Below are 26,130 nucleotides of genomic sequence, written 5' to 3' on the forward strand. Positions count from 1 at the left end.
GACCAAATTCTTCCTGTGCGTTCTGTGTGCTGGATTCTCCTGGGGGCCTCCGTTGGTATAAACAAAGATAGGCTACTTCATGCCAGATGTAAAACCCCTGAATAACTTGACTCTAATTGAGGGCTTTGCTTTGTTTTGTTTTGTTTTGTTTTGTTTTCCTTAACTCTCAGTCTGTTGCTTTCTATCATGTCATGTCTTGTTTGAGTTATTTCTAATAGAGGATATAACTCTCTATTTGGAAACAAGAGCAGCCAGCTACTCTAGGACGCCCTCTTGGAAGTGAGTCCCTGACTCATTCTAAAAACCAACAGAACAGTAATTCTACCCTGCTCACAATTATCCAAATGCTTAATCTCAACTTGATATTTAACTTCAAGTCTGTACATTAAGAAATAAAGCCCAGAAACTCTTGTCTCCATGCATCAGGCTGCACCACTTTTGATTACAGGCTGATGTGCCATACGGAGCTCTTCATGGACCCCTCTGAAGCGTCACTTGTACCTGTGCCTCTTAGTGTTCTATGTGGCCATTGACCATAACAGCAAATATTACTTCTTAGATCATTAATGCCAGTATGCTTAAGCACTAGCATGCATTACACGTTTGTGGTTTCATTTAGTTTCTGTCTTTCTTCCTGGGCGTTTGCCCCTGACATACAGTGTAATTGCTTCTAGAACTAAAATATACTAAATACAAGCATATATGTCAACTGCTTCTGAAAGAATTATGAGCAGAATGAAGTTGTGACGTCCATGAGAATGATTTTCTAAAATTTTGCTTTTGTGGTTGGAATTTAAAGTGAATGTGGTGGTAGTGTTGCTGTTAAGTAAAAAGAAGTCTCATCTTTGTTGCAGTTAGAAAAAATACCTTGAGAAAAATTTGCCCTTTCCCTAAATCCACATCAAAATATGCTTTTTATTTTATCCAGAAAGCACAGATAAAGTGTCAGTGATCAGTCTGAAGATGTTAGATATTTTTATGTTCATTTGCTGAACATTTTAAATTCATTTTGAGATCAGGGGTTTTTCTTTGCTTTTCATGTACCATATTAACTGAAATTTTTTAGTAAAAATGCAGTTTTACATCTATTGATTATACTTCCTTAAGTTGCTTGTTTTGCCACCCTAAAGAATTACTTTAAACATGTATACGGCCGGGCGCGGTGGCTCAAGCCTGTAATCCCAGCACTTTGGGAGGCCGAGACGGGCAGATCATGAGGTCAGGAAATCGAGACGATCCTGGCTAACACGGTGAAACCCCGTCTCTACTAAAAAATACAAAAAACTAGCCGGGCGAGGTGGCGGGCGCCTGTAGTTCCAGCTACTCGGGCGGCTGAGGCAGGAGAATGGCGTGAACCCGGGAGGCGGAGCTTGCAGTGAGCCGAGATCCGGCCACTGCACTCCAGCCTGGGCGACAGAGCGAGACTCCGTCTCAAAAAAAAAAAAAAAAAAAAAAAAAAAAAAAAGGTATACATAACTAGAAGAGTGGGTTTTGTTTTTGTTTTTGTTTTTTTTAAGTTAGGTAAGATATTGTAATAACACACTGCAGTGAGAGTAAAAGTCCCACGAAGTCTGTTGTACCAGTTCTGAATGGTGTTTTTGATTTCAGTATGCTGACTTTGGGTGTGATATGTGTCCTATTGAAACTTTGAAATAATAAGGTAAAAATTCACATTTAAAGGCAATTTTTGCTAAAGGAAAAATATCATATATCGGGTAGATTGTTTACGGGCTGTTAAATAGAATATATTTAAGACTATCAGTTATTCTCTAAAAAATTAATTAGCCAGGTTTGTGCTTAATAAATGCTACTTGATGATGATGAAATTAAGTGAAAGAAAAATGCCTGACATGGCTAATTGTAAATGTATGCACTCAGAATATGAAATAGACATAATTGAAGTAATTTGATTCCTGTGTGCTGAGGATAATTCGGGATGCTCCTTCTGAAGGATGCAGGATTTCATAATCTGCACTATTTAGTAATGGGTAAAAGAAAGAATTTGGACTAATACACACAATCCTGATATTTTTAAATGACTAAACTCTAAATTTTTGGAGAAAAAATGCACAGTTCTAGAATATCCAGGAACATGGCACTTGATCCTGAATCTCCATGTCTCATTGTCATGTGGGACATTTAACGGCATCCAAACTACTTAACTCCGGTAGGCGCTCCCAGCGTGACTAATTTCCACCCCCATCTCTGCCGGTATCTATGAATCATGTGATAGATCTATAATTAATGAATTCAAAGGAAGATAAAAGGGACAGCTTTTTAAGGAACACTAATGTGAAATATTTCTTCAACTGACCATTTTTCTTGAAATTTATAATGTTTTCTGCTGGTGGGAGAGCGTTGAGGATCCTTACTGGTAGTTAGTGACTTCTAAAGTTTTCCTCTGGCAAAAGGACCAGATAATTTTAAAAGTGCCATTGAAAATCCTCAAATGTAAGAAGCCACTCACATTTTATTTCTAACCACAAAGATGTGATACACTTTAAGGACATTAAAAGCAGGAACTTTGCCTGGAAATATACATAAATTCATAATCACTATATACCCAATAAGAATTTGACCTTTAAAAAGGAAGTTATTAATTTAAGTATAGGAAAAATACATTTTTAGCTAATTTTCTATTTTTTAAAAAAACTGAAAATGTTAGCATATATTAATTCATATAGTCAGGCTTATTGATGAATTTTCTACAGTAATAACTACTTTATTAAAATGTAATATAACATTACTTTTAAAATCTCAAAATAGCTGGCACAGTAATGGGCTCCTGTATTTTCAACTAAGCAGGAGGATCACTTGAGCTCAGGAGTTCCAGACTGTAGTGCAGTGTAATTGTGCCTGTGAATAGTCACTGTGCTCTAGCCTGGGCAACACAGTGAGACCCCATGTCTTTTTTTTAAAAAATCCTATAATTCCAGCCTCTATCATTGCTTTTCCTTGCAGATCTCTGTCACTTTTGCATTTTTATTTTGTGAATGGAAATGCAAACAAGAAATAAATTTACATATATACTATACTGAATAAAATTTTGGAATGCTACAACATTTTGATGTGTATTTTGGACTCCGTGATTGTCTCAGTGGGCTTGAAAAAAATTTAAGAGTTGATAGTCCTAATGAAAAAGGAAATTATAATCTACAAAAGTTGATATAGCATGCTAATGATGCTTTGGATCTGAAAATAGTAACTTTCCCCTGAAAAGCTATATTCGTCTTCATTATGGGTACCTATAGGCCATATATATGTGTACACACACACACACACACACACAAGACCAGTCACTAGAAAAATGGACACAAACCAGAATGCTCAAACAAAACTCTGACCACAGTATGAACTCTGCATACATATACATGCATGTTTTTGTTCTAGCTTTCTGGTTTGTACCCATTTTTATAGTGATTGGTTTTAAGCAACCTCAGTATAAACAAGTGTAAGTGTATAAAAAAAACACCACCAAGAAGTAAATCAATAAGATAAGTATGTTGAAATGGCTTCCAAAATTCTAACCTGGTTAGGCATTCATGCAAATAATTCTTAATTCATATATAACATACATGCTTTAACAAACTTCTTTTTAATCTGGTTTTCTGGACCAAAGTAAATTAAGAGCAGAAAATCAGGATGGAGAGGAAACAGGAATGACAGGAAAGACTAAAGTATAAAACAAGTACAGAACGTTATTGCTATATAGTACACCAGAGAATATTTTGATGGTTTGAAGTAAGTACTTCTCAAACTTTCTTGCAGAAGAAATTATAAGATTCAATATGGCTGTAGTAAAGGCCATAAGTTGCAGTATATCTGTTAATGCCCCATATTTTTCCAGAATGATTTTAAAATGAAAAGATTTATAATACATTTTGAAAGCATTATTTCAGAATGGTTTATGCATATGTTAATTCATATAGTCAGGCTTGTTGCAATAATCCTGACCAACATGGTGAAACCCCGTCTCTACTAAAAATACAAAAACTAGCCAGGCGTGGTGGTGTGCTCCTGTAATCCCAGCTACTCAAGAGGCTGAGGTAGGAGAATTGCTTGAACCAGGGAGGCAGAGGTTGCAATGAGCAGAGATCACACCACTGCACTCCAGCCTGGGCAACAAGAGCGAGAGACTCTGTCTCAATTAAAAAAAAAAAAAAAACTTCATATGCCCACAAGTGATTTTCTGCTGGGACTTCATTGGTTTGCTACACAGAAATGGAGTGAGGTTCTTAAGACAATAACAGAATTACATAAATTTAAATTTTACAATATCTGAGCAAGTAGAGATAGGGCCAGTATACAGAAAGCAATCAAGCATTTTTTTTTTTTTTTTTAAGAATTCTAAAGGTGGCATATTCAAGACAGCTTAGGTTTGTGAATCTCTCATAGTTACAATTTGTAGATGAAACTTAACACCAGGACCAAAGCACCTGACTGACTTAATTTAGCAAGCACTTCTGGAACATTTAGAGTGAGTTAGGCAACAGTATATAATGGACTAGACACAGCATACTTAAAATTATCCATTCTATAATCTAGAAAGGTAGTAACACAGTACATTAAATAAATATGTAAACAACACTAATATGATAGGAGCTATCATAGGCAAATGTGAGAAGTATTGTGGGTGTTGGGATGATGGAGCATTTAATTCTGTCTGAGGAGAAAACTATGAAAGGAAGGCAATTGCTGAGGTTTGCTTGGGTTGAGGGGTAAGTAGATTTTGAAGAGGTGAGCAGGAATGCAAAGGGCTTTTTGGGCAGAAGAAAGAATGTGGGCAAAGTCACCAAAGTGTGTACACCAGATTACAGTCTGTTGTCCCTGGAAAATAGAGGTCTTATTTGGGAAAAATGGATCTCTTCATATAAGCTGAAATGATGTGAAACATATACTAACTTTTTTGTTTTAACAACTGTACTTTAAAAATGTTGATTCATTCTTGCCCTTCCATTGCAGTTGTTTTTGAATGAAGGTAAATGATTTCAATCTGGAATACAAGGTTCTTTTCTTAGTTTAGGGTTTTGGGTTTTTTGGGGGGTTTGATTTGTTTTTTCAAAAAATACAGTAGACAGATGTTGTCATAGAGTAATTGGAAGGCCCTGAGAGGATTTGTTGAGGATAATTCTCTCCCTCAATCAGGTGCCATCTTGCCTGGGGTCCCACCCTATTCCAGGGAAACATCTGCTCTGCAACCTGAAGTCAAGCTTTGGGGTTTGGGACCTTGGTGTTGATAATATCCCAGGAGGCCATACCAAGGGCCCCATTAGAAGCATGTGGAGGCAGAAGCCAACATCTGGTCATGATTAATCCTCTCAACACCCTGGACTAATGTGGACTGGCCTTGGGCCCCAGCCAGCTACCGCTGGGAAAGCCAGCCTACTTTCTCATGCTTCTCTCATATTCTTCAGTGGCTAGTTCATTCCTTTGCTTTGGCTTTCTTACTTTTCCTCTGTATTCATTAGAATTTTAGAGGTAACAGGGCAGTTGCAGGGAGGGTTTAACAAAAAATTTGCCAAGCCAGGTGGATTAGCCACACAACGTTGCCAGTAATCATGGCAGAGAAAGTACCCAGGCACCAGTGAATATACCACAGGGGATGAACTACAAGGTCATTGGACCACCCAGAAATCATAAATATGCTTTAAAGGACACATGGAGTAGCCTACAGCATACGTAACGACCCCTCACTCCAAAGAATGATCTGGCTTAAATGCACAGTTGTGGAAAGACCCTGGCGTAAATATTTGTTTTTAAAAAATGAGGATCTGTAGCTTTTATTAGATTCTCCAAGGAGTCTAAGAGCCCGTAAAGACTAAGAATCACTAGCAGATTGTTTGAAAACTTGGGCTGCAGAGTGACCCAGACCTAGTTCACATCTGCTTTTAGAAACATTACTTGTAACAATTCATTTAAACTCTCTGACTGCAATTTCTTCTTTTATAAAATGGGGGCAGCAATCTCAAATATACAGGGTTTCTGTAAGGAGTAAATTGTCTACTATATGTAAAGGATTTAGCATGATGCACAGAGTAAAGATTCTTTGTCATTAATATAGTGCCTTTAATAATCTCTAGAAGTCTGAATTTAGAAGCAACGTGTCATAAAGGATTCATGTCATTAACCTTAGAGATGAGGAGACCTGGCTATGACCATACCCTTTGACAAGTCACTTTATTTCTCTGGGCCTTCATCTTTACATCTCTAAATAGCAGAGAGTAGCATTTATATCACAGGGTTGCTGTAAGAAATGAATGGGCAAATACATGCAAACGATGTGCACAAGGACTAGCCTACATTAGGTGTTCAGTAAAAGGGAGATGTCGTACTCGAAGGTCTTGTCTCCTGGTCCTCGGTGCATCCTACTGTGATAGGACCAGCTAAAGCTGATGAGATTGAAACCATGCCAGGACCTGGAGAAGACCTAACCTCGTACCAGGTTTTTTCATTCTGAACTGCACTGAAGAAGTTCCATTTTGTCTTTACTCTGTTCTCCTGATTCTTTTTAATATGTTTTCCTTCCCTTTGGGAATTTCCTTTACTCCTTTCTAGCTTGAGGATGGAGTTGGTTATGGGGGGATGCCAGAAGCGGGGAACATAATTGAAGTCTTTTTGCTTAGGAGTCTGATGGGAGTAATATAGGAAGAAAAAGGGGTGAGAGAGACAGAGAGAGAGAGGAGTGTGTGTGTGAGAGAGAGAGACAGAGAGAGAATATTGTGAGCATGACCCAGATGAAATGAATATCCTAGAATTACCAAGTAACATCCTTGAATATTTGAATTCATTTATGTAAAGTCAATTGAAAGTTAATATTCTCATGCCTAAATATTTACTAGAATATAAAATTAATTTTAAAAACCATAAAAAGCTAATTTTCTTTGTCAAAATTATTCCAAAGCAAATGGGACATACACAATTTTGAGGGAGATTTGATGAGTTTTTGAATAATGAGTTCCTCATTGAATCAACTTCATTTTAGGTCAAGACTAGACATAGACATGCATGTATGGATGTCTAGCTAAGTAGGTAGACAGGCTTTTTTTTTCTCTCCTCTGGGTTGCCCTGCCATGCCCCTGCACCGTTTCCTGTCTCCATGTCTTCTGTTGTGTGTCTGGATTTTATATTGTCTTCCCTTCTAGGAGACATCTGGTGGCATATTGTCCTCTCTGGTTCTGAAAGTCTTTTTTTCTTGAAGCATTACCCCTTTAGGGACTAGTCATCGTCATCTATGTAGAATATGGAATGGTTTGGTGAATAGGGACGCTGTGGAATTCAGAACTTGGGCTATTCTGTTCCAACTCTGACCTTAACTAGCTGAACAAGTCTAATATCTGTGGAAGTGCCTTATCCTAATAGGTGTTCGATAAATGGTTTCTCATCCTCTCTGGGCATCACATTATTCATCTGTAAATGGAAGAGGTTGGACGAGATGACCTCTAAGGACCCTTCCAGCTCTAAATTCTGTGATTATATTCTAAATGTTAGGACAACATGGTGCTTACTGGCATCACCATTAATGAAATTACACATCATTTATCTTATAAAGAAAAAACACACACCAATAACAACAGACCAGCCAAGCCTGACAATGAGAGTGTGTGGATTTTTATTGCACCCACAACTCTCTGGTGATGCTTGTGATGAATGTGAATGTCTTTGAAAAAAAAATGTCAGCTGCTCTGAGGTGACCCGAACTGTCTTTTTGTTTGGGACTTGGTTATAGGAAACATGCCCTATTTCAGTGTCATTCTGCATGCTTGAGATTTAGAATGTAACTGAAAAAAAAAAAAAAAATTGTGCTTAATAACTATTGATGTATTTTACCAAAAAAATGTTCTCCTATCTTCTTGTCTGTTGTCTACCTCTTCACTCTGACCTTGCCTCATACTTCACAGAAAAGGTTCACAACAGATTACCAGGTGGGATCTCACTCATATTTCCTTCCCTCCATTTCTAGAGGTGGCCATAAAGCTTCCATCTTTATCTTGTTTCTTCCTGTCGAAGCAGATGAGGTGTCCTGCCAAGACAAAGCACTGCAAAATCTGAACATTTCCTGTTAACCTCATTTCCTGTTAACAGGACTAGGACCAGGAACTGGATTCAACTCTTCTGCTTCCTCCTCCTCTTTAAAAACCACACACCAGTCTCCATTCATCCGAAAATGATTTTTAGTAACAAGATTCAGTCCAGTAGTGCTCCTTTCTTATATGACAATAGAGCAGAATAATTTTTCCAGTTGTATTTCACTTCACATACCGAAACCATTCGGGGTGTTTTTGTCGCATCCCGCCCCCCGCCTTTTTTTTGAGACAGAGTTTCGCTTTGGTTGCCCAGGTTGGAGTGCAGTGGCCTAATCTTGGCTCACCACAACCTCGGCCTCCCCGGTTCAAGGGATTCTCCTGCTTCAGCATCCCGAGTAGCTGGGATTATAGGCATGTACCACCACGCCCGGCTAACTCTGTATTTTAAGTAGAGACAGGGTTTCTCCATGTTGGTCAGGCTGATCTCGAACTCCTGACCTCAGGGGATCCACCCACCTCGGCCTCCCAGAGTGCTGGGATTACAGGTGTGAGCCACCGCACCTGGCCTGTCATATCCCATTTCATGTAGCCTTATGCTTTTTTGTGCCTCACTCAAAATTGGATAATAGAAGTGAAGAGATTTCTTTCTTGTTTGGCCTTTCCTGTAAATCTCATTTCCAGACTCGCTTCAAATTAGGGTAAAGGTTAAGTGAAATGGGAAAACAAGAGGAAGGCAGGGGACATTAAGCTCTGAGGAGGCAGTCCACTTAAACGGTTTACATCTCTGACTTGATGCCCTTGTCTATTGATCCCATTACCCTGCCATCTCCATTTCTTCCCCAAGTGGGTGTGCCCTCCTGTGAGCGGCCCCTGCAATCCCACGTGGCTAACACCCTCTCCAGCAGGCGGCATGGGCGGTGTGTCTTCACGAGGGCATTGGCTCTGGGGAACAGCAGCTCTCACCCCGCCCTCCCTTTTCTCCACTGTCAGCGGAGGGACTTCCTTGGGCCATCTGCTACTGCATTAGTCCAAATTTAACGGCCTGTCCGCGCGGTTTCCCTCCCAAAGCTGTCTGGTTGGTTTCTATTGTTCAGTGTGTGTGTCTGGCTATCTCCTTTCTTAGGAAGATTTTTTCTTTTACATTTCATTCTGTTAATTTGACCACAAATCCCAGATACTTCTCACCACAAGAACTCTGTAGTATTTTCCTTTCCCTAATTTAGCGTTGCACAGTTGTAGTCTAGAGATAAGAAACAAAGGGAATTGTCATGGAAGAACTAAAGAGTCAAGATTCATGGAAACCTTTGACTCGCTTTCGTGGCCTGGAACAAGTTACGTTTTGTGCCTCAGTTTCCTTTTCTGTAAAATGTTTCTGAAAATCTTAAATTCTCAGGTTCTGTGAGAATCACTAGGGTAATTTATGGAAGAATTCTCTGTGAGGGTGAACTGTTATACACACCTACGGTTATTTCTGTTAACTTTATTAGCAGCAGCAGCATAACATTCCTAATCACAGCTGTGCCTCATAGCAGGAACTTTCTACCTGAGTGTAGAATGGGTAGAGAGCATGTCCCCCGAGTCTGACTGTCAGCATTTCATGTGTCTTTGCTCCTGGGCTGCCTTTGGGGAAATGCACTGTGATCCCTTCAAGTTCTTTTCTAGGCAGAGCAGGCATCCCAGTGTGTCAGCCACTAATCTAGACCTCTGCTTATGAGGGACTTCTGGCTGGAGATGGTCAGTGCCTCATTCACTCAAAAGTGAATGAGACCACAGTCTGGGCTGCCTATTCATATGCCGAGGTTCTTTACTTTGTAGTAAGTGGTATTTCTTCCTGAAGATGCTGGTTGAAAGTATTCATTCATCAGAGCCTCTTCGAGAAAACCTTGACAATTCTTTTTGTTAAACTTTTCCACCAGAAGATATCAGGGCAAATTGGTCCTTTTCTACACACCTCTGTGTTCTTTGGCAGATGAGCAACTTTGTGGTTATGTTAGATAAAATTACGTGGTTGTTCTTTTTAGTACTGTTCAATAGAGCTGGCAATGATATCAGGAGACACATTACTACTGTCAAGCACACAGCATTTATGCATGATGCCTGTCTGTGCCTGAAAAGGCAAATTCTCCTTTCGTTGTGACTACCTCCTTTGGTTTCCAAACCCCCTTCCCTTGAGTCAACAACACGGTCTCTGCCAGAGCAAATGGCAGAATCAGGTCAGATGAGCATGCTTGCCAAAGATTTAGGTAAGAAGCATTATACAAATGTCTAAATTATTGCAGCTCAGGACTCTAAGATTTCTAAAAAATACTTTCACACAATTCATTATCGCTGGTATTTTTGACTATTTGATAAGCTCCAGAGCCTTTTTCTGCCATGAAAAATAAATCACTACTAACAGCTGGGGTTTTTTTTGTTGTTGTTTTTTCGTTTTTAAACTTGAACTTCTCCCCAAAACGCAACATGTCATCACCATACTTTTCTCTGTTGAATTCTGTTTTTCTTTCTTCTGCCTTAGGATGGTCGTCTGCGAATGAATGACCAGCTGATTGCAGTTAATGGAGAATCTCTTCTGGGAAAATCCAACCACGAAGCTATGGAAACACTTAGGCGGTCAATGTCCATGGAGGGAAACATCCGAGGGATGATCCAGTTGGTGATTTTGAGGAGGCCAGAGAGACCAATGGAGGTGATGCAAATCTTGATTCTCTTCAGCAAGTTGCCCAAATTGCCACCAGAATATGCAGACTTCCATTCCTAGTATGGCAGCTAGATTCGTATAGAGAAAATATGCCCCAGAAGAGCTTTGATGGATTTATGTGGGGAGTAGGTGGTTGTATATTTTAGGTATAATAGAAAGGTGTAAAAATGTGCATATAAAGTAAGTCATTTATGAGATGTAACAGGTCTATGATTTCTAGTTTTTTCCCCCAGAAATTCCAAGAACTCTGAACTTGTTCATAAACATCTTTATATACTTTTTTGGTTGATATGCTAGCAGTGTCCATACTTTAGAATGTGTCTAATCACATGTGTACAATGTTTAATGTGGAGATCATTATAATGCAATCAGCTCTCTGTATTCTCTTCCATAATCTGCATATAAATAATACAGACCTGAGACTTAACTAATTTAACATTTGATTTATTAAACAAGCTGCTTGCTCATGTGATTAAATAAATGGGAGTCTTGTTTTTTGAAATCGTTTATTATTTTTTATAAGGTTTTTAAAATATCAAGAATATTTTCACTTATACATGGAGTCTAAGTGTATGATAGCTTTAATAATAATATTCCTAACATTATACATAAAAACATAAAAATATCTAAAGCATTATTTTCTCTTATATGAAGAATAATTATTAAATGCTCATAAAATAATTTTAGAAAAAGGAAAGAAGAAAAAGTTAATAGTACTAAAAGTTAAGAAAAACATCAGCAAATCACACATTTTCTCATATCAGGATATTCTCTAAGGCCAAATTGTGTTTGTGTAATACAATAATATACAAAATTTTAAAAAAACTATTAAAAAAACTAATATAAAATACTAGTGTTAATAAAGAGTTCAGCTTAAAAATTGAAAAACGAAAGCTTTATCAAGTTAATCAGGAGTTAATGGTAGTGGGCTCATTGTAGTTAAAAGCTTCAGCTCTGGAGTTTCGAATTGCTTGGGTTACAATCCTAGATTTGCCATTTCCTGGCTGTGTAAGTACATACATAATTGAGTGCTCGGTATTCATAGATGACAGATATTGTTGTCTGTTTTATCCCTTAATGTGTCCTTGCTTCCCACATGTAGTAGATGCTTAATAAATATTGAGTGAATGAAAATGTCACATCTGAGACCTACTTCATCTCAGAGAGTAAACTTGAGTGCTAAAGTTACAAGCTCTATCTTACTTTGTTCTATTATCAGCTACTGGAAAGGAGTAGCTGTACCTTTTATACTCTCCTTTATATAAGCTTATAGATGTTAAATACATTTAAATCGGCCAATTACTGGAGACTAAATATAATAAACTTATTTTCAACATTTGTGTCTGCTTAAGTGACAGTGTTCCATAAATATTTAATGGGCTTTATTTATGTACCTAGTTATAACACCCTTATCTGCTACTTCCTGCCCTGAGAGAATTGGCCCCATCTGGTTTAGGATGGTTCTTACTCTAGAGCCCCAGGACTCCACGGAACCCATTTATTGGAGAGAGTTGAAAGGATGAACTGCGAATGACTGAGTCATCCCTTCTGTGCATCTGCATATCAGATCTCAATTAAGACTTTTTAAACAAAGATACTTCAACTAATAGAAGAGTCTGGAAGAAACTGCTATAGCATAACATACCTGTGCAGATAGCAAAAGTTAAAAAAGAAATAACTGTGGTTCTAAAAGAGTTAGTAGGTGGCAGCAGATAGGCATTATATATTTTGACCCATTGAGTTGGCACACTGTACTATTTGCATTCCCCTTTACTGCAGGTATTTTCATTTTAATTCTCACACTCTGGGGTGGATTGGCATTATTCCATCAGAAGAAAGTATGAAACTCTCATTTGTTGCCTGCCATCGAAAGTGTCATGTTAGTATAGATCACCAGGGAATTGATCAAGAATAAGAACTGGGTCAAAAAGCAATTTCTATGAGGACATTTAAACAAGATCCATTTTTAGTTCCCCTAATATTTACATGCTTTCTATGGGGAATGAGCAGGCATTTGACTCTCAGCTACTGAGTGTTTCTGCAGTACCCATGAAGATTAAAGACCATTATTTCTTATAAAGACAGAAGACTAATGTACAGTTTATCTTTATTAAATTGAAAAAAAATTGCAACTATTTGATCTTCAAATCTGTGTTTCACTGTGTCAGAGCATATTTTGTGTGCTCGTGTTTTTGCTGTATTCTCTGGTGGAACAGCACTTGCCCTCCAGTACAATAAAAAGCATCCATAACCTAAAAAAAGGTTTCAGCACTGTTGATACATTCAGGCAAATCAATTAGTTAGATTTGCCAGGAATACCAAAATGGTTGCTTGAACATTATATTGATATTTCAAAATCTGAAGAAGCTACTTAAGAAAAGTCAAAATATATAGTTGTTGGGGTTTTTCCCACATTACCCAGATGTACAAGATATGTAAACAGTTTTGATGAGGACCTTGTGAAGAATACATAATGAGCCCCTGATTGAATCAGAATCATTTTAAACAGAAACATATTTTTCAAAGGATGAGCTTGAGGTTCAATTGTAATTCTATTTGAGCCTAGAGACTTGGTATTAAAAAATGGGTTATGACCTGATTTTGTTTTTCCTTTCCCCAAAACATTTCCTTCCCTGCTGCCAGCTCATCGTGGCAAAAGCAGAATATGTTTAAAAATCCATTATATTTTTTATTGGCTGGGACACTAATGGAGGGCCCTGCGACGGCTCTATTTTACAGGCTGAATACTTTAATTAGGCTGGTTACTGATCAGTTGTTGGGATATTGATTGTGTCATTTATCAAAGAGCTGGGGAAGCAGAAAAAAATTTTTTGTTCTTGTTGTTACTGTTAAATCAAAGCACAAGGCTGTGCAAAGCAAGCCCTAGCTCTCTTTCCTGCTACAGCTACAGCTTTAATTTAGGACTAGCTTGCCTCCTATACCAGGCTCAGTTTGACTAGCAGTTCAGAAGAAAGGGTAATACACTGGGTGTGGGAAAAGTGTTACAAGCCTTGACAAAAAGCTAAAGGACCTTCAGCGGCTGAAAACATTTTAATTTTTAAGAATGCAAAAATGGAATGTTTTAGGTATTTGTTTGACTAGCTAGACACTGAATTTTTATAACCAAAGAGGAAAATATAAATCCAGTGCATTGTTTTAGGCAAATGCTATTCTCAGAAGAGCTTTGGGAATCGATGGGTGCTGCTGTTTGTGGTACATTCTTCTCACCAGTGGTCAAGGGAACAGTCATGAGATGGCTTCCAAATCATTTACCTCCTTAAAATCTGTTGTTGAGACAAATAATATGAAGAAGAGCAAACCCCAATTCTCTTTGCTGCAACCTTTTTGAAAAAAATAGTAAAGAGTTCTCTATAATCAACTTCCTCCAATAATTCCCTCTTCTGCACCTGTGGAAGATGGATCATGGGGTGTTATTCTAGACACAGCAGTTTTCAGAAAACTGTGAATGTGTTTACAGACTGTAAAAATCAAAATAGGAAGGGGAAATATAGGGGGGAAAACCCTCAGGAGAACTGCTGTCTGGCATTGTCACAGCAGTTTGATTTAGCTCCAGGCCAAAGACCTAGTATCTGCATGGAGACACACTGGTGGCATTTCAGAGGTGAACCTGCTTGAGTTCTGACTTGTCCTAGAGCATATGCACTTAGGCGCAGAGAGAGAGAGGAACCAGCTGGTTGGCAGAGAAACACCCTTGGCATGAACTGTATTCTTGTGTTGACACTGCCACAAGCTGTACTCCCAGATGGAAGAAAATTTGAAAGAAGCCAGTTGTAAGTGGTAAAAGAGAATAATAAAGTTAATCCTCTTTTGTTTTGGCTATCAGCACTCCTAATCCTTAGCACCACATTGTCAGTACTTTTTATTTTATACTCAAAGATGTTTTCACTGATAGGGCCATTTTGAGTTTCCAGAGTTGAGGACTTAAGTGTAATAGACTCTTGAAAGACTATTCATACAGCGATCATTCTTTCACTTTGCTTCAACTGACCAAGTTTGAACATATTAAAAATGCAAATATAATTTTTACTTTTATCTCTTAGGATCCTGCAGAGTGCGGGGCATTTTCCAAGCCATGCTTTGAGAACTGTCAAAATGCTGTAACCACCTCTAGGCGAAATGATAACAGTACCCTGCATCCACTTGGCACTTACAGTCCACAAGACAAACAGAAAGGTAAGAGTCTATCCATTTTTATCCACTGCAAATGGAGTGAGAAAACACAAAAATGCCTTTTTATCTAAAAAAAAAAAAAAAAAAAAAAAAAAAAAAGTAAAGGGGAATTAATTAGACTAAGTGCAGACTTTGTTAATCAGAGTCACAAACACTGAGAGATTGGGGCGAGAGCTGACTCAGAACTTGTGAATCAGATTCCTGGCAATGTCTCTAGTTTAAGTGACACTTTCTGTGCTTGCTGCCCCAAACATGGAGGGTTATATATAAAACAAATGATCACTGGAGAATCAAAGATGGCAAACTGTTATTTTTTAAGCTCTTCTAATATTGGAAGTTACCAAGTGTAAATAACTACCAACATTTTAAAATGTATGGATTTATAATCCATAAAATGGTCATAGCGTGATTCACAGAATATACTCGATTCTAATATGAGCGTGGTAAATGGGTAAATATCCTAACCTGAAACCATCTTGTGATGGTTGGAATGTTCTTGTTATTGTCTTGCTACACTGTCTTCTCTTATTACCTGATGTGGATCACATTACTAGCCAACTCCAGATGTAAAAAATCTGGGTTTTCCTCTTGGTTTTTTAAAAAATACACTTCAGGTCACCAAGAAAATTGTTTCATCTCCCTGTATCTCTTTTCTTTAACAACATGAATTTTTTATTACAAAAGCAATACATATTCATTGCAGAAAATTTAGAGAAAACAAATAAAAAGAAAGTTTAATTTTACTCGTACTTCTATCTATCAAAGATCCTAATCAATAACATTTTATGCATCTCTTTCAGGACTCTTTAATGAAAAATATTTATACAAAAAATGAAATAATGAAATGTATGTAATGTTTAGGAAATTGTTTTTTAAAATTAGCACATTATATGCCTTTTAGTCATTGAATCTTCTTCTACAATATCATATTCAGTAGTTGCATAGTGTCTTTTGATGGTAAGTACCATATATTATGTAATCAATTCCTATATTTTGAACACTTAAGATGTTATCATAATTTAACTATGTGGAAACAAGTTCCAAGCTGTGAAATTACTCCATCATAACATACTTATAAATCTGAGGTGGCTCTAGAATTAAATTGTCTCATTAGAATGGGATGTTGTTTATTCCTTGGAATTCCTGCATTTTAGCAAGAGTAGTAGCAACAGCTGCTACCATTTATTAAGTGTTTGCTGTCTGTTAGATACTGTGTTGAGCAGTTTGCTTGCAGACTCAAAGTGGTAATATTATCTTCATTTTACAAATAAAGATCTAGAAAGTCAGAGAGAGTGAATAATTTACTCAAGAATGCATGTTTGATGCATGCAGTGTCTGGATTCAATCCTTGTCTCCCTGTCTTCAGTTTGTCTTCCAAACCACAGCATGTGTCTGACTTACATTGGTTATTGGTCTCTTGAAACTATTGGTGTCCTTTCACCTACTGAGAATGCCCATTAGAAGCTGACTTTAGACCGGGCATGGTGGCTCATGCCTGTAATCCCAGCACTTTCGGAGGCCGAGGCGGGCAGATCACCTAAGGTCGGGAGTTCAAGGCCAACGTGGCAAAACTCTGTCTCTACTTAAAAAAAAAAAAAAAAAGGTGTGTGTGTGTGTATGTGTATATATATGTATAAAATTAGCCAGTTGTGATGGCACATGCCTGTAATCCCAGCTGCTCAGGGGGAAAAAAAAAAAAAGAAGAAGCTGACTTTACTTAGCATACAGATTAAAAAAATACTCAATATTTTGTCTTTTCTCATCTAAAAAAAAATTATAGTGGCGGGCACCTGTAGTCCCAGCTACCCAGGAGGCTGAGGCAGGAGAATGGTGTGAACCCGGGAGGCGGAGTTAGCAGTGAGCCAAGATCGTGCCACTGCACTCCAGCCTGGGCAACAGAGCAAGGAGACTACGTCGCAAAAAAAAAAAAGAAAAAAGAAATTAAAAGTTTTCTTGACAGAACAAGATTGCCTTCTGAAATCTTAAATTGCAATAGCAAAAGAGCCTGGGAAAGGAATGGCAAGTTGTCTGCAAAATAAAACAGCCTTCTTTCTACCTTATGATCATGAATGTGGACATCTGTATTAAAATATCTAGACTTTATATAAAACTTGATTGGCATTTAATTCTCTAGCAACATGTGGCCCAGTGTCTATCTAAGTCTAGAGTTTAATTCCTAGTTACACCAATGACATCTAAATGAACAGTAAGTACCTTTTGTTTCATTTTTAGTATCTGTAAAATACAGTTATGTGCCACATAATGACATTTTGGTCTACAACAGACCACATATATCATGGTGGTCCCCTAAGATTATAATGGAGCTGAAAAATTCCTAATGCTATAGTATACTTTTTATCATCATTTTAGAGTACACTTCTACTTATTTTTTATAAAAAAGTAACTGTAAACAGCCACAGGCAGTTCCTTTAGGAGGTATCCAGAAGAAGGCGTTGTTATAGGAAATGACAGCTCTGTGCCTGTTACTGCCCCTGAAGACCTTCCAGTGGGATAAGATGTGAAGGTGGAAGACAGTGATATTGATAATCCTGACCCTATCTAGGCCTAGGCTAATGTGTGTTTGTGTCTCAGTTTTTACCAAAAAAGTTTAAAAGGTTAAAAAAAGTATAATAGAAAAAGCTTGTAGGATAAAGATATAAAGAAAAAATATGTTTCTACAGCTGTTCAATGTGTTTGTGTTTTAAGCTGTTGTTACACAATATTCAAAAAGTTAAATTCAAAATTATAAAGTAACAAAGTTATGGAGATTATTGAAGAAAGAAAATATTTTTTAGAAATGTAGTGTAACCTAAGTGCATTGTGTCTATAATGTCTACAGTAGCATACAGTAGTGTTCTAGGCCTTCAAATTTACTAGTACATCCTCACTCACTGACTCACCCAGAGCAACTTCCAGTCCTGCAAGCTCCATTCATGGTTAGTGTCCTATGCAGGTGTACCATTTTTTATCTTTTATACTGTATTTTCACTGTAGCTTTTCTGTTTAGATACACAAATACCGTTGTGTTGTAATTGCCTACAATATTCAATAAATGCTGTTCAGGATTGTAGCCCAGGAGCAATAGCTATACTATAGAGCTTACAAGAGTAAGTAGGCTAATCCTTCTAGGTTTAAGTAAGTACACTATTATGTTGATGCAAGGGCAAAATTGCCTAACAGTGCTTTTCTCAGAATATATCCCCATTAAGTGACACACGATGTATTTTCAGAAGACATTGAGATACTTAAGTAAATGAAATAATATCTCTGCAAAGAATAGCAAAGGCTAAACTAATAAAACCATAGAAGTAGTTAATGTGTAAGGATACATCCAGAAAAAAATAAATAAATAAGAAAATCCATTCCATGCACTTGCTGAAAATACAGTACAGTAATAATTTCATCTGGAACTTCAATAGAATGTTCAGACTTTGTATATCTTCGGTACAAATAGAGTCCTTTGGGCCCAAGTGGCCCCAGACAACCACTGGGAGATTTTGTCTGTTCTTTTCTTCCCAGGACATAGATTTAGTTAGAACAATTTTTACATCAGTGAAAAAAATATATAAATTAACTGTCTGCAAGTTTCCTGTTTCTCTTTCTTCCCCACCTCAATTTTTCAACTTAGCATAACAAATGTATTTATTTTAAGAAGTGACTCCATTAAACATTATTTTTTCAAAAGTAGAGAAAATCTATTCTTATATTTTCTTTGTAGATCTGTGCAACAATACTAGATTATAAGATATAGGCCTATCAAAATGCAGACTCATTACATTTTCATTGTTAGAGACCAGTAGATGAAATTTTCTTACTTTTTATGTAAGCCTATTGATTTAGAGACCAAAAAATTATAGCAGAATTTATAAACATGATGCTATAAAAGAGTATCATGGCCATCACCTCTTTTTAATATTAATGACATTTTATATTTAGGGGACTATTGGGAGTTCCTGAGTTTCAGATCCATGTCAGATGGTAACAGGCCACTAAGGCTTATAAAACCTGAGTGTTGACTGCCATTACCAATTTTTTTCAAGGATCTTCTTTAGAAAAGCAAGATTAACTTGACAAAGTGTAATGTCTAGTGAGGAGAGGAGCTGTTACAGCCAAAACATTGACTTTTTTTTTCTTTCCTTTGTATATTTAAAAATCCAATGTTGATATTCTGTGTTCCATTTATTTTTGTAGTAATAATACATACCACCCACAGTTCTTGGTTATTTTATTTTATTTTTTATTCCTGCCAAGATGTTACACAGAAAAAGGCATTTTTAGAACTAATGTTTGTAGAAATCATAGCACCAGAAAATTCACATTTATACTGAAGAACTGCTAGCAATGCCGGTAGTGAAATAAGTTTGGTGCTTCAAGATGGTAATAGGGATGGAGGTTGTGTCCCAAGGGTTTACTATAAAATCCTATTAAGCATTTGAATGGTAATGAAATACACCAACACTGTATTTTCTAAGGAATCTTGCTGGCAGATCTTACCCTAGGCTGAGGGATCGCCTCATGCAGTTTGCCTCTGGTTAGCATTACCTCTCATTTCACTGCACTTGTCTCCCCCATATAGCTCTTCTCCTGCTTTTCCTCTTTCAGTTCAAGTGTATCCTGTCTTAGGCACCCACTGCCCCCAAGTCTGCTTAGCATCACCCACTGAGTTAGGCCTTTTATCTCCATCTCAAATCAAATGTTGTGGTTCTGTGACCTGTCTCACTGGATCCATATTCCCTGGGGTCCTCTGAGACACATCATAGTAGAATTATTTCTAATGTGTATCCTCCTGGGGACCAGCAAGTATCTACCCCTCTGTAGCATGTAAAGCACTATGTCTGGAATGACTATCCAAGATTGAATTATACGTTTCAATTTGGCTAATGTTTATTGGATACCTCCATTGTGCAGAATATACTATCAGGAGTGGAAAGGTGAATGCAATAGTATTATTGTCCTTAAGAATAGTCAGAAGCATGAGTCAAAAAACTTTGTCTTTAAAGTGCAAGAAAGTAAATATTTCAGGTTTTGGACTGTAGGTCTCTGTCACCACTCAATTCTGCCATTGTAGAGCAGAAGCACTCATAGACAATACATAAACAAATAGGCATGGCTGTTCAGTAAAACTTTATTTGCAAAGGCAGGTGGCAAGGTGGTTTTGGACCAGAGCCGTAGCCTGCTGACCTTTTGTCTAAAGTTACAATCTCTTTTACAAATTCTTTTCTGATATGGTCTTGGTGGGATAGATCCCACAACACAGATAACAACAAAAGATGATAATTAAAAAGAAGAGCCGTTTGGCTATCAATGAAGTAATGACTACAGGGAGTGCCGTGTCAACATTTACAGGCATAGATATACATGAAATGAGCATCAAGAAGACTGTACCTCATACACTCAATGAAATCCCGAAATATTATTACAGGAGATAAGAATTCCAGACTTTTACACTGAAATAAGGGCTTTAAAAAGTGTTTGGGCTCAGAGGAAAATAAAAATTCCTTACAGCATCCGAATATGTTGTTTAAGAAAATGTAACAAGGGGCAGGCCGCGGTGGCTCACGCCTGTAATCCCAGCACTTTGGGAGGCCAAGGCTGGCAGATCACGAGGTCAGGCGATCAAAACCATCCTGGCTAACATGGTGAAACCCCTTCTCTACTTAAAATACGAAAAATTAGCTGAGCATGGTAGCAGGCGCCTATAGTCCCAGCTACTCAGGAGACTAAGGCAGGAGAATGGCGTGAACCCGGGAGGCGGAGCTTGCAGTGAGCCGAGATGGTGCCACTGCACTCCAGCCTGGGAGGCAGAGCGAGATTCTATCTCAAAAAAAAAAAAAATTAACAAGGATAGAGTCAACAAATAAGATACTTACCTCAACAAACAAGATACTTACCTCTGCACTGATCACCACTTTAAAAAAAAACACACACACACACACACACATAAAAACACATAAACACAAAAAGAACCATAAATCATTCACATGAGTGTAATAAAAATTAAATTTAATGATTATAATAAAACTAGCCAGAGAAGAGGCTGTAGAAGACATGGAAAACGAGAAAGAGGAACATGAAGGGAAAGTTATCTACAGTCTAGTAAAAGAAATAGATGTAGATAAATAGATAATAGCTTGATAGGACAATACATACATACATAGTTCATTGCAGAAGTGGCATTTGATATATGCGATCCAAGAATTACTTTACCTAATATGAATTAATAGATAAACCTGAAGTGTCACTGGATAGATATAGACAGTGAAAGTGTATTTCCTGGTCCTATCACTGCACAATGAGGTTTGGCAGCTGTGTTCCATGCAGTCATTACAGGACCTAGGCTCCTTGCCCTGGTGGCTGGGCACCTCGTCACCTGGCTTTCAGGTGATATAGTCGGGGAAAGGAAGAGAGAGTGAGGAAGGTGCACCCTCTCATAACCACTGAGACTGGGAATGACATTTGTCATAGCAGCTCACATTCCATTTGCAAGAACTAGTCTAGGGATAAAGAGGCCCAAGCAGTGGTGTCCAGCTGTATGCCCAGAAAGAGAGGAAGAGCACAGATAGAGTGGGCACTGGTCTTCTCGGCCACTGTTATAAAAGTGACAGATCCTTGGCAACAGCAAAGGCTTCATAGTAAATGTGATATCTGAGGTGGACCTTGGGAGAAGGGTAGGACTTTGACAGGTAGAGTAGGTTTTGCAGTTACATAGCAAAGATACTGAGGCAGGAGCACACAAGGGGTGTGGTCAGGGAATGGTAAACTAATGTGTAGTGGGGGATGAAGTTGTTTGCCAGGATCATAGACCTTTATTCCATAAGCAATGTGTGCAGCTGAAGTGGTTTTGAGCAACAAGTTACATGATCACAAGTGTGTTCACCCCCACTGTGGAAGATGGACTGAGAGGTTGAGGATAGAAGATGAGAGCCAGCAGAAAGGAAGTTGTCCTAGGATGTCCATTGTTCGCAATTTACATTACAGTCCTTCTGCTCTGTTTCTCTTAGCAAGTCTTGAATGCCTGACTGCTGCCACCACTACCAAATCAATGGACCCCTAGGGTTGGAGGTGGTGCAGGGACACAATGCAGGCTGCCTTTGGGCTACTTTCCCCCTGGTCACCTACTTAGCAGATCTGCTTCAAGTTTCATTCCCAGGGCCATGTCAGCAGTGCTACAACTACCTCCACATCAGTCTAGTGCCTGGGGCAAAGCTTGGAACAAGTCCTTGCCTTGTGTATTTATCAGGGTTCCGCAGAGAAACAGAACCAAATGTGTGTTTGTGTGTGTGTGTGTGTGTGTGTGTGTGTGTGTGTGTGTGTAAACTGATTTATGATAAGGAATTGGCTCACATGACCTTGAAAATAGGCACATCCCAGGATCTGCAGGGTGAGTCAGCAAGCTGGGGTTGCAGAAGAGTTGATGGTGCAGTTTGAGTCTGAAGGCCTGAGAACCAAAAAAGCTAATGGTGTGGTTTCAGTCTGAAGGCTTGAGACTGAGGAAGCGCCGATGTTTCCATTTGGGTCTGAAGACAGAAAAAGTCCAATGTCCCATGTCACAGTCACTCTGGCAGGAGGAATTCTCTCTTATTCAGGAAAGAGGCAGTCTTTTGGTTCTATTCACGCCTTCAAGTGATTAGACAAGACCTACCCCATTAGAGAGGGCAGTCTATTTATTTAAATGTGAATCTTGTTTAAAAACACCCTCACAGAAACTCCCAGAATAATATCTAGGTACCCTGTGGCCCAGTCAGGTTGACCTATAAAATTAACCATCATATCCAGCACGTGAACAAGCCAAAGCAGGTTTTGTCACCAACAGCAGTTCTCAAGGGTAGAGAGATTTGTCTCTTATTCTGTCATTCAGGGACAAATCAGGTATACATCTTACCAACTATGTCACTGTAATAGATACAAGTAGAACTTACAATCTATGGAATGAAAATCCTATGTTTACTTAACAGTTTGCATTTACAAATCACTGCTTAAATATAATTTATTTCTCATATTCCTCCAGTAAAGGTATTCTTGTTGCCACTTGATGGCTTTAAAAACTGAGGCTTGGAGAAGTTGAGTAATTTGCCATGTTTACACAGCAGTAGGGTTGGAAATATGGCAGTCTTGCTCCAAAAACCATACACTTAACCGGGATGTTCTATAATGCTTTTCATACACTAGTGAATATGGTTAGTAATTATGAGCATTCAATGAAATAATGTACAAGGCTTAATATAAAATCTGCTATACAATAAGATCTCAACAACCTTACTTGTTATTAGTTGTGGTGATATTAGAGGTACATATCTATTTTTCTAGTACAGAATAGACTGGAAAAGTATGCATTTTTAGTAGGTGGGAAAACCAGGATTTAGACCCCTGTCTTTTCCTTATAAGGCCTTAAACTCAGGTGTCACCATTATGGCACAGATAGAAAAAAAGAGGACGTGTGTGTGTGTTTACCTCTCCTATGTCTAGATGGTGAACAGATATATTATATCTCATGATTTTTTAAAAGAAGTGTTTGCTACTGAAGCAAATGCTTTAATCACCATATAATCCACAGTATTGACTATCGAGTCTTATTTACAAAACTGTTAAGGTATAAAACAGATGACTTTGTTAATCTTCCACAGATCACAGGTAATGAGTATGTGTCAGCCTTTTGTTGGTGGGAAAAGGTAATCAAGATGCGTGGAGTGGGTTTGCTAGGGGTTGTCTGCAGGTCACCAGTGTAAAAACATATTAGAAGGCTTAGATTTCCTCACACAAGAGGCATTCATTCTCATAAGGATCCTTCAGTTCCGTGTGAGAACTTATTTATTTCAGGGCTGGTTTATGTGTTGGCTGAAACTGTGTCTGAGAGAGATACTGAAACCAAACCAGGCATCGAATGATTCTGCTTCCACTTTATACAGCTTCATTTGTTCTTTGTTTATAGACCTATTGCTGCCCAATGACGGATGGACCGAGAGTGAAGTTCCACCTTCTCCAACACCACATTCTGCTCTGGAATTGGGCCTCGAAGATTACAGTCACAGGTATTGATAAAATGATATATCGTAAATGTTCCTCGTTATTGTTTTTCTGGGAGAACACAGCAACCTTATTCAGGAGACTTATTTTAACTCTATTTCTTTCTGGAATAGAAATCTTATAGTATCTATAATTCCTTTCTAGCAAAAGCTTCAGTGAAAGTTTCTCGTAGCTAATAGCTTAGATTGGGCATATTTTGCTTTCTGGTATTTGTTAAGATTCACCTTAAATTATTAAAATATTTAAGAGAATGGTTGAACTTTCTTTTACAAATTTAAAAACTACAGCCATGGAGCTCAAAGAAAAGTGACATGGGAAGGTATCAAACAAAACTGAGAAAATGGGAAGCTTACGGGTTTTTATTAGTAATTGGCAAACCCTAAAGGTGTTTTAAAAATAGATGTTCCAAGAAAGTTAATGGAATCTAAAAATTAAAGCAACACCATATATAATCTAAAATATTGAAGAGGGTACCCAATATTATATCCATTCTGTAATAGAAACTAAAAAAAAAAAATCAATAATTTTCAGAATCACACAAGTGTGAGAGAGATTTACTAAGCATGTATAGTATTTGACTAGGGGAATTCATAGATTTTGTTCTTCTGATGAGTTTTAAAAATCATTAAATTGTCCCTTTGCTATTTTCTGTATTTATTATGGCTGTTAGAAACTGTGTGTTTTATTCCATTCTGTGTCCCATGATAATCCTGTGAAATTTCTTCATTTTTCTTTCAGCAATGCTAGTGTCATTCCTATTATGTTTTTTAATACAGTCTGCTAAAAATAAAGCAGCATGCCAAGAGTATAGCTAACTCTATTGGTGGAAGCTCACCTATATTTAGCTATCTCTGATTCTTATACTTTTGAAGTCAGTTATCTTGCTAACTACAGTTTTGTGAACTAGATTGATAATCACAATAATATTCTAGATCAGTATCTCTAGGGGTTTCATGAAAGAAAATGTGGACCTATTTAATTTTGTCCATTTATTTCCATTGCCTGCTCAATTCTGAATTGAAAATGACACTTTGTTGGCATTAAGAAAAGCCATTTAAAACATAATTTCATTTGTTCTACCTTACTGTTTATTCTGTATATATGTACAAAATGATTGGGATGGTGCAAAGCTGAATCAGATATAAACCCTGTCTTCAGGAAGCTGGTAGGCTGACGGGTAGACTCCTGGGACAACTGGAACACAAGGATTCCAATGATACTTACCAGAAGGTGTAGATAAAGTGCTCTGGGCATCTGAGGCCCAGGAGAATGCCTCCAGATAAAGGAATCAGAGAAAATGCTATGGTAAAAGTGTCATTTAAGCTGAACCGTAACTCATTAATAGCAGGTGGACATGAGATGAGCCCGGGAAGAAAGGGCATTTTGGGAGGGAAGGGCAGCAGAAGAAACAGCATGGAGATGAGAGAGTAAATTGATTTGCACAACTTGGGGCCGATCAGCCAGATGATAAAGCCCAGAGTGCAAGAATAAGGTATACAGACTTCATTCGGTAGATAGTAAATCTTATTGTAGGGTTTTAGCAGGTAATACACATAATGAAACCTGGGTTTTTGTGTGTGTGTATAACATGGATTGGGTGAATGGAAGAGGGTCGATATCCCCTGGAAGCCAGAGACTCTTTGGATACCTTTTAGGGCAATTGCAGTCAGAGGTACTGAGCATCTGTGCAGGGGAGACTAGAGAGAAGCACTCAGGTGAGAAACCTTCAGGGGAGAGAGGTGGTTCAGAGATCAATTGGGATTTAGCAACTGCCTTTTTGGCCTCAAAGTCTCCATGGATTTCCTTCCTTCCCTTTTCTGCAAAGCCATTCCTTTGTGAACTGGGGAAAGAAAAAAGTTTATATTGGTCCTCACTGCTGTAAATCTTCATTACATGGTATGAACTAGTAACTTCCATCTTCTTTTCACTCTTCCTTCCTAGTCCCCTGTGTTTTAGGCCTCTGTTCTCACTTCTTTGTTAGAACTGCTCTCTTAATCGTCAACAGTTTATCCTTAATCTCCTTTCAGTCGAAAGTATGACATTGTCTTAGACTTCTTTCTTCTTTTCCACTCTGCAGTATTTGGTTATTAAGTCATTCATTCACTTACTCATTCATTCAAAAGTATTTCTGGAGCTCTGAGCCAGACACTATAGAAAGAAATCAAATGGATTGGAAAGCATCCCTGCCTGCAA

At 38.0% G+C, this 26,130-nt stretch overlaps 1 protein-coding gene across 5 annotated transcripts in view; it reads left to right on the top strand.

Moving 5' to 3' along the window:
* PARD3B (par-3 family cell polarity regulator beta) overlaps positions 1 to 26,130 on the top strand; it is a 1,090,519-nt gene that overhangs the window by 626,108 nt on the left and 438,281 nt on the right. For all 5 annotated transcript variants that reach the window (XR_013402125.1, XM_015110772.3, XM_015110773.3 and 2 more), the window contains 3 exons: positions 10,540 to 10,710; positions 14,784 to 14,916; positions 23,843 to 23,942. Coding sequence is in view for 4 of the 5 variants with exons in the window: in XM_015110772.3 (XP_014966258.3) it covers positions 10,540 to 10,710; positions 14,784 to 14,916; positions 23,843 to 23,942 (404 nt within the window). In the remaining variant the exon portion in view is untranslated. The remainder of the gene's footprint in view (positions 1 to 10,539; positions 10,711 to 14,783; positions 14,917 to 23,842; positions 23,943 to 26,130) is intronic.

Source organism: Macaca mulatta, chromosome 12, assembly GCF_049350105.2.
Source record: "Macaca mulatta isolate MMU2019108-1 chromosome 12, T2T-MMU8v2.0, whole genome shotgun sequence".
NCBI classification, from domain to species: domain Eukaryota; kingdom Metazoa; phylum Chordata; class Mammalia; order Primates; family Cercopithecidae; genus Macaca; species Macaca mulatta.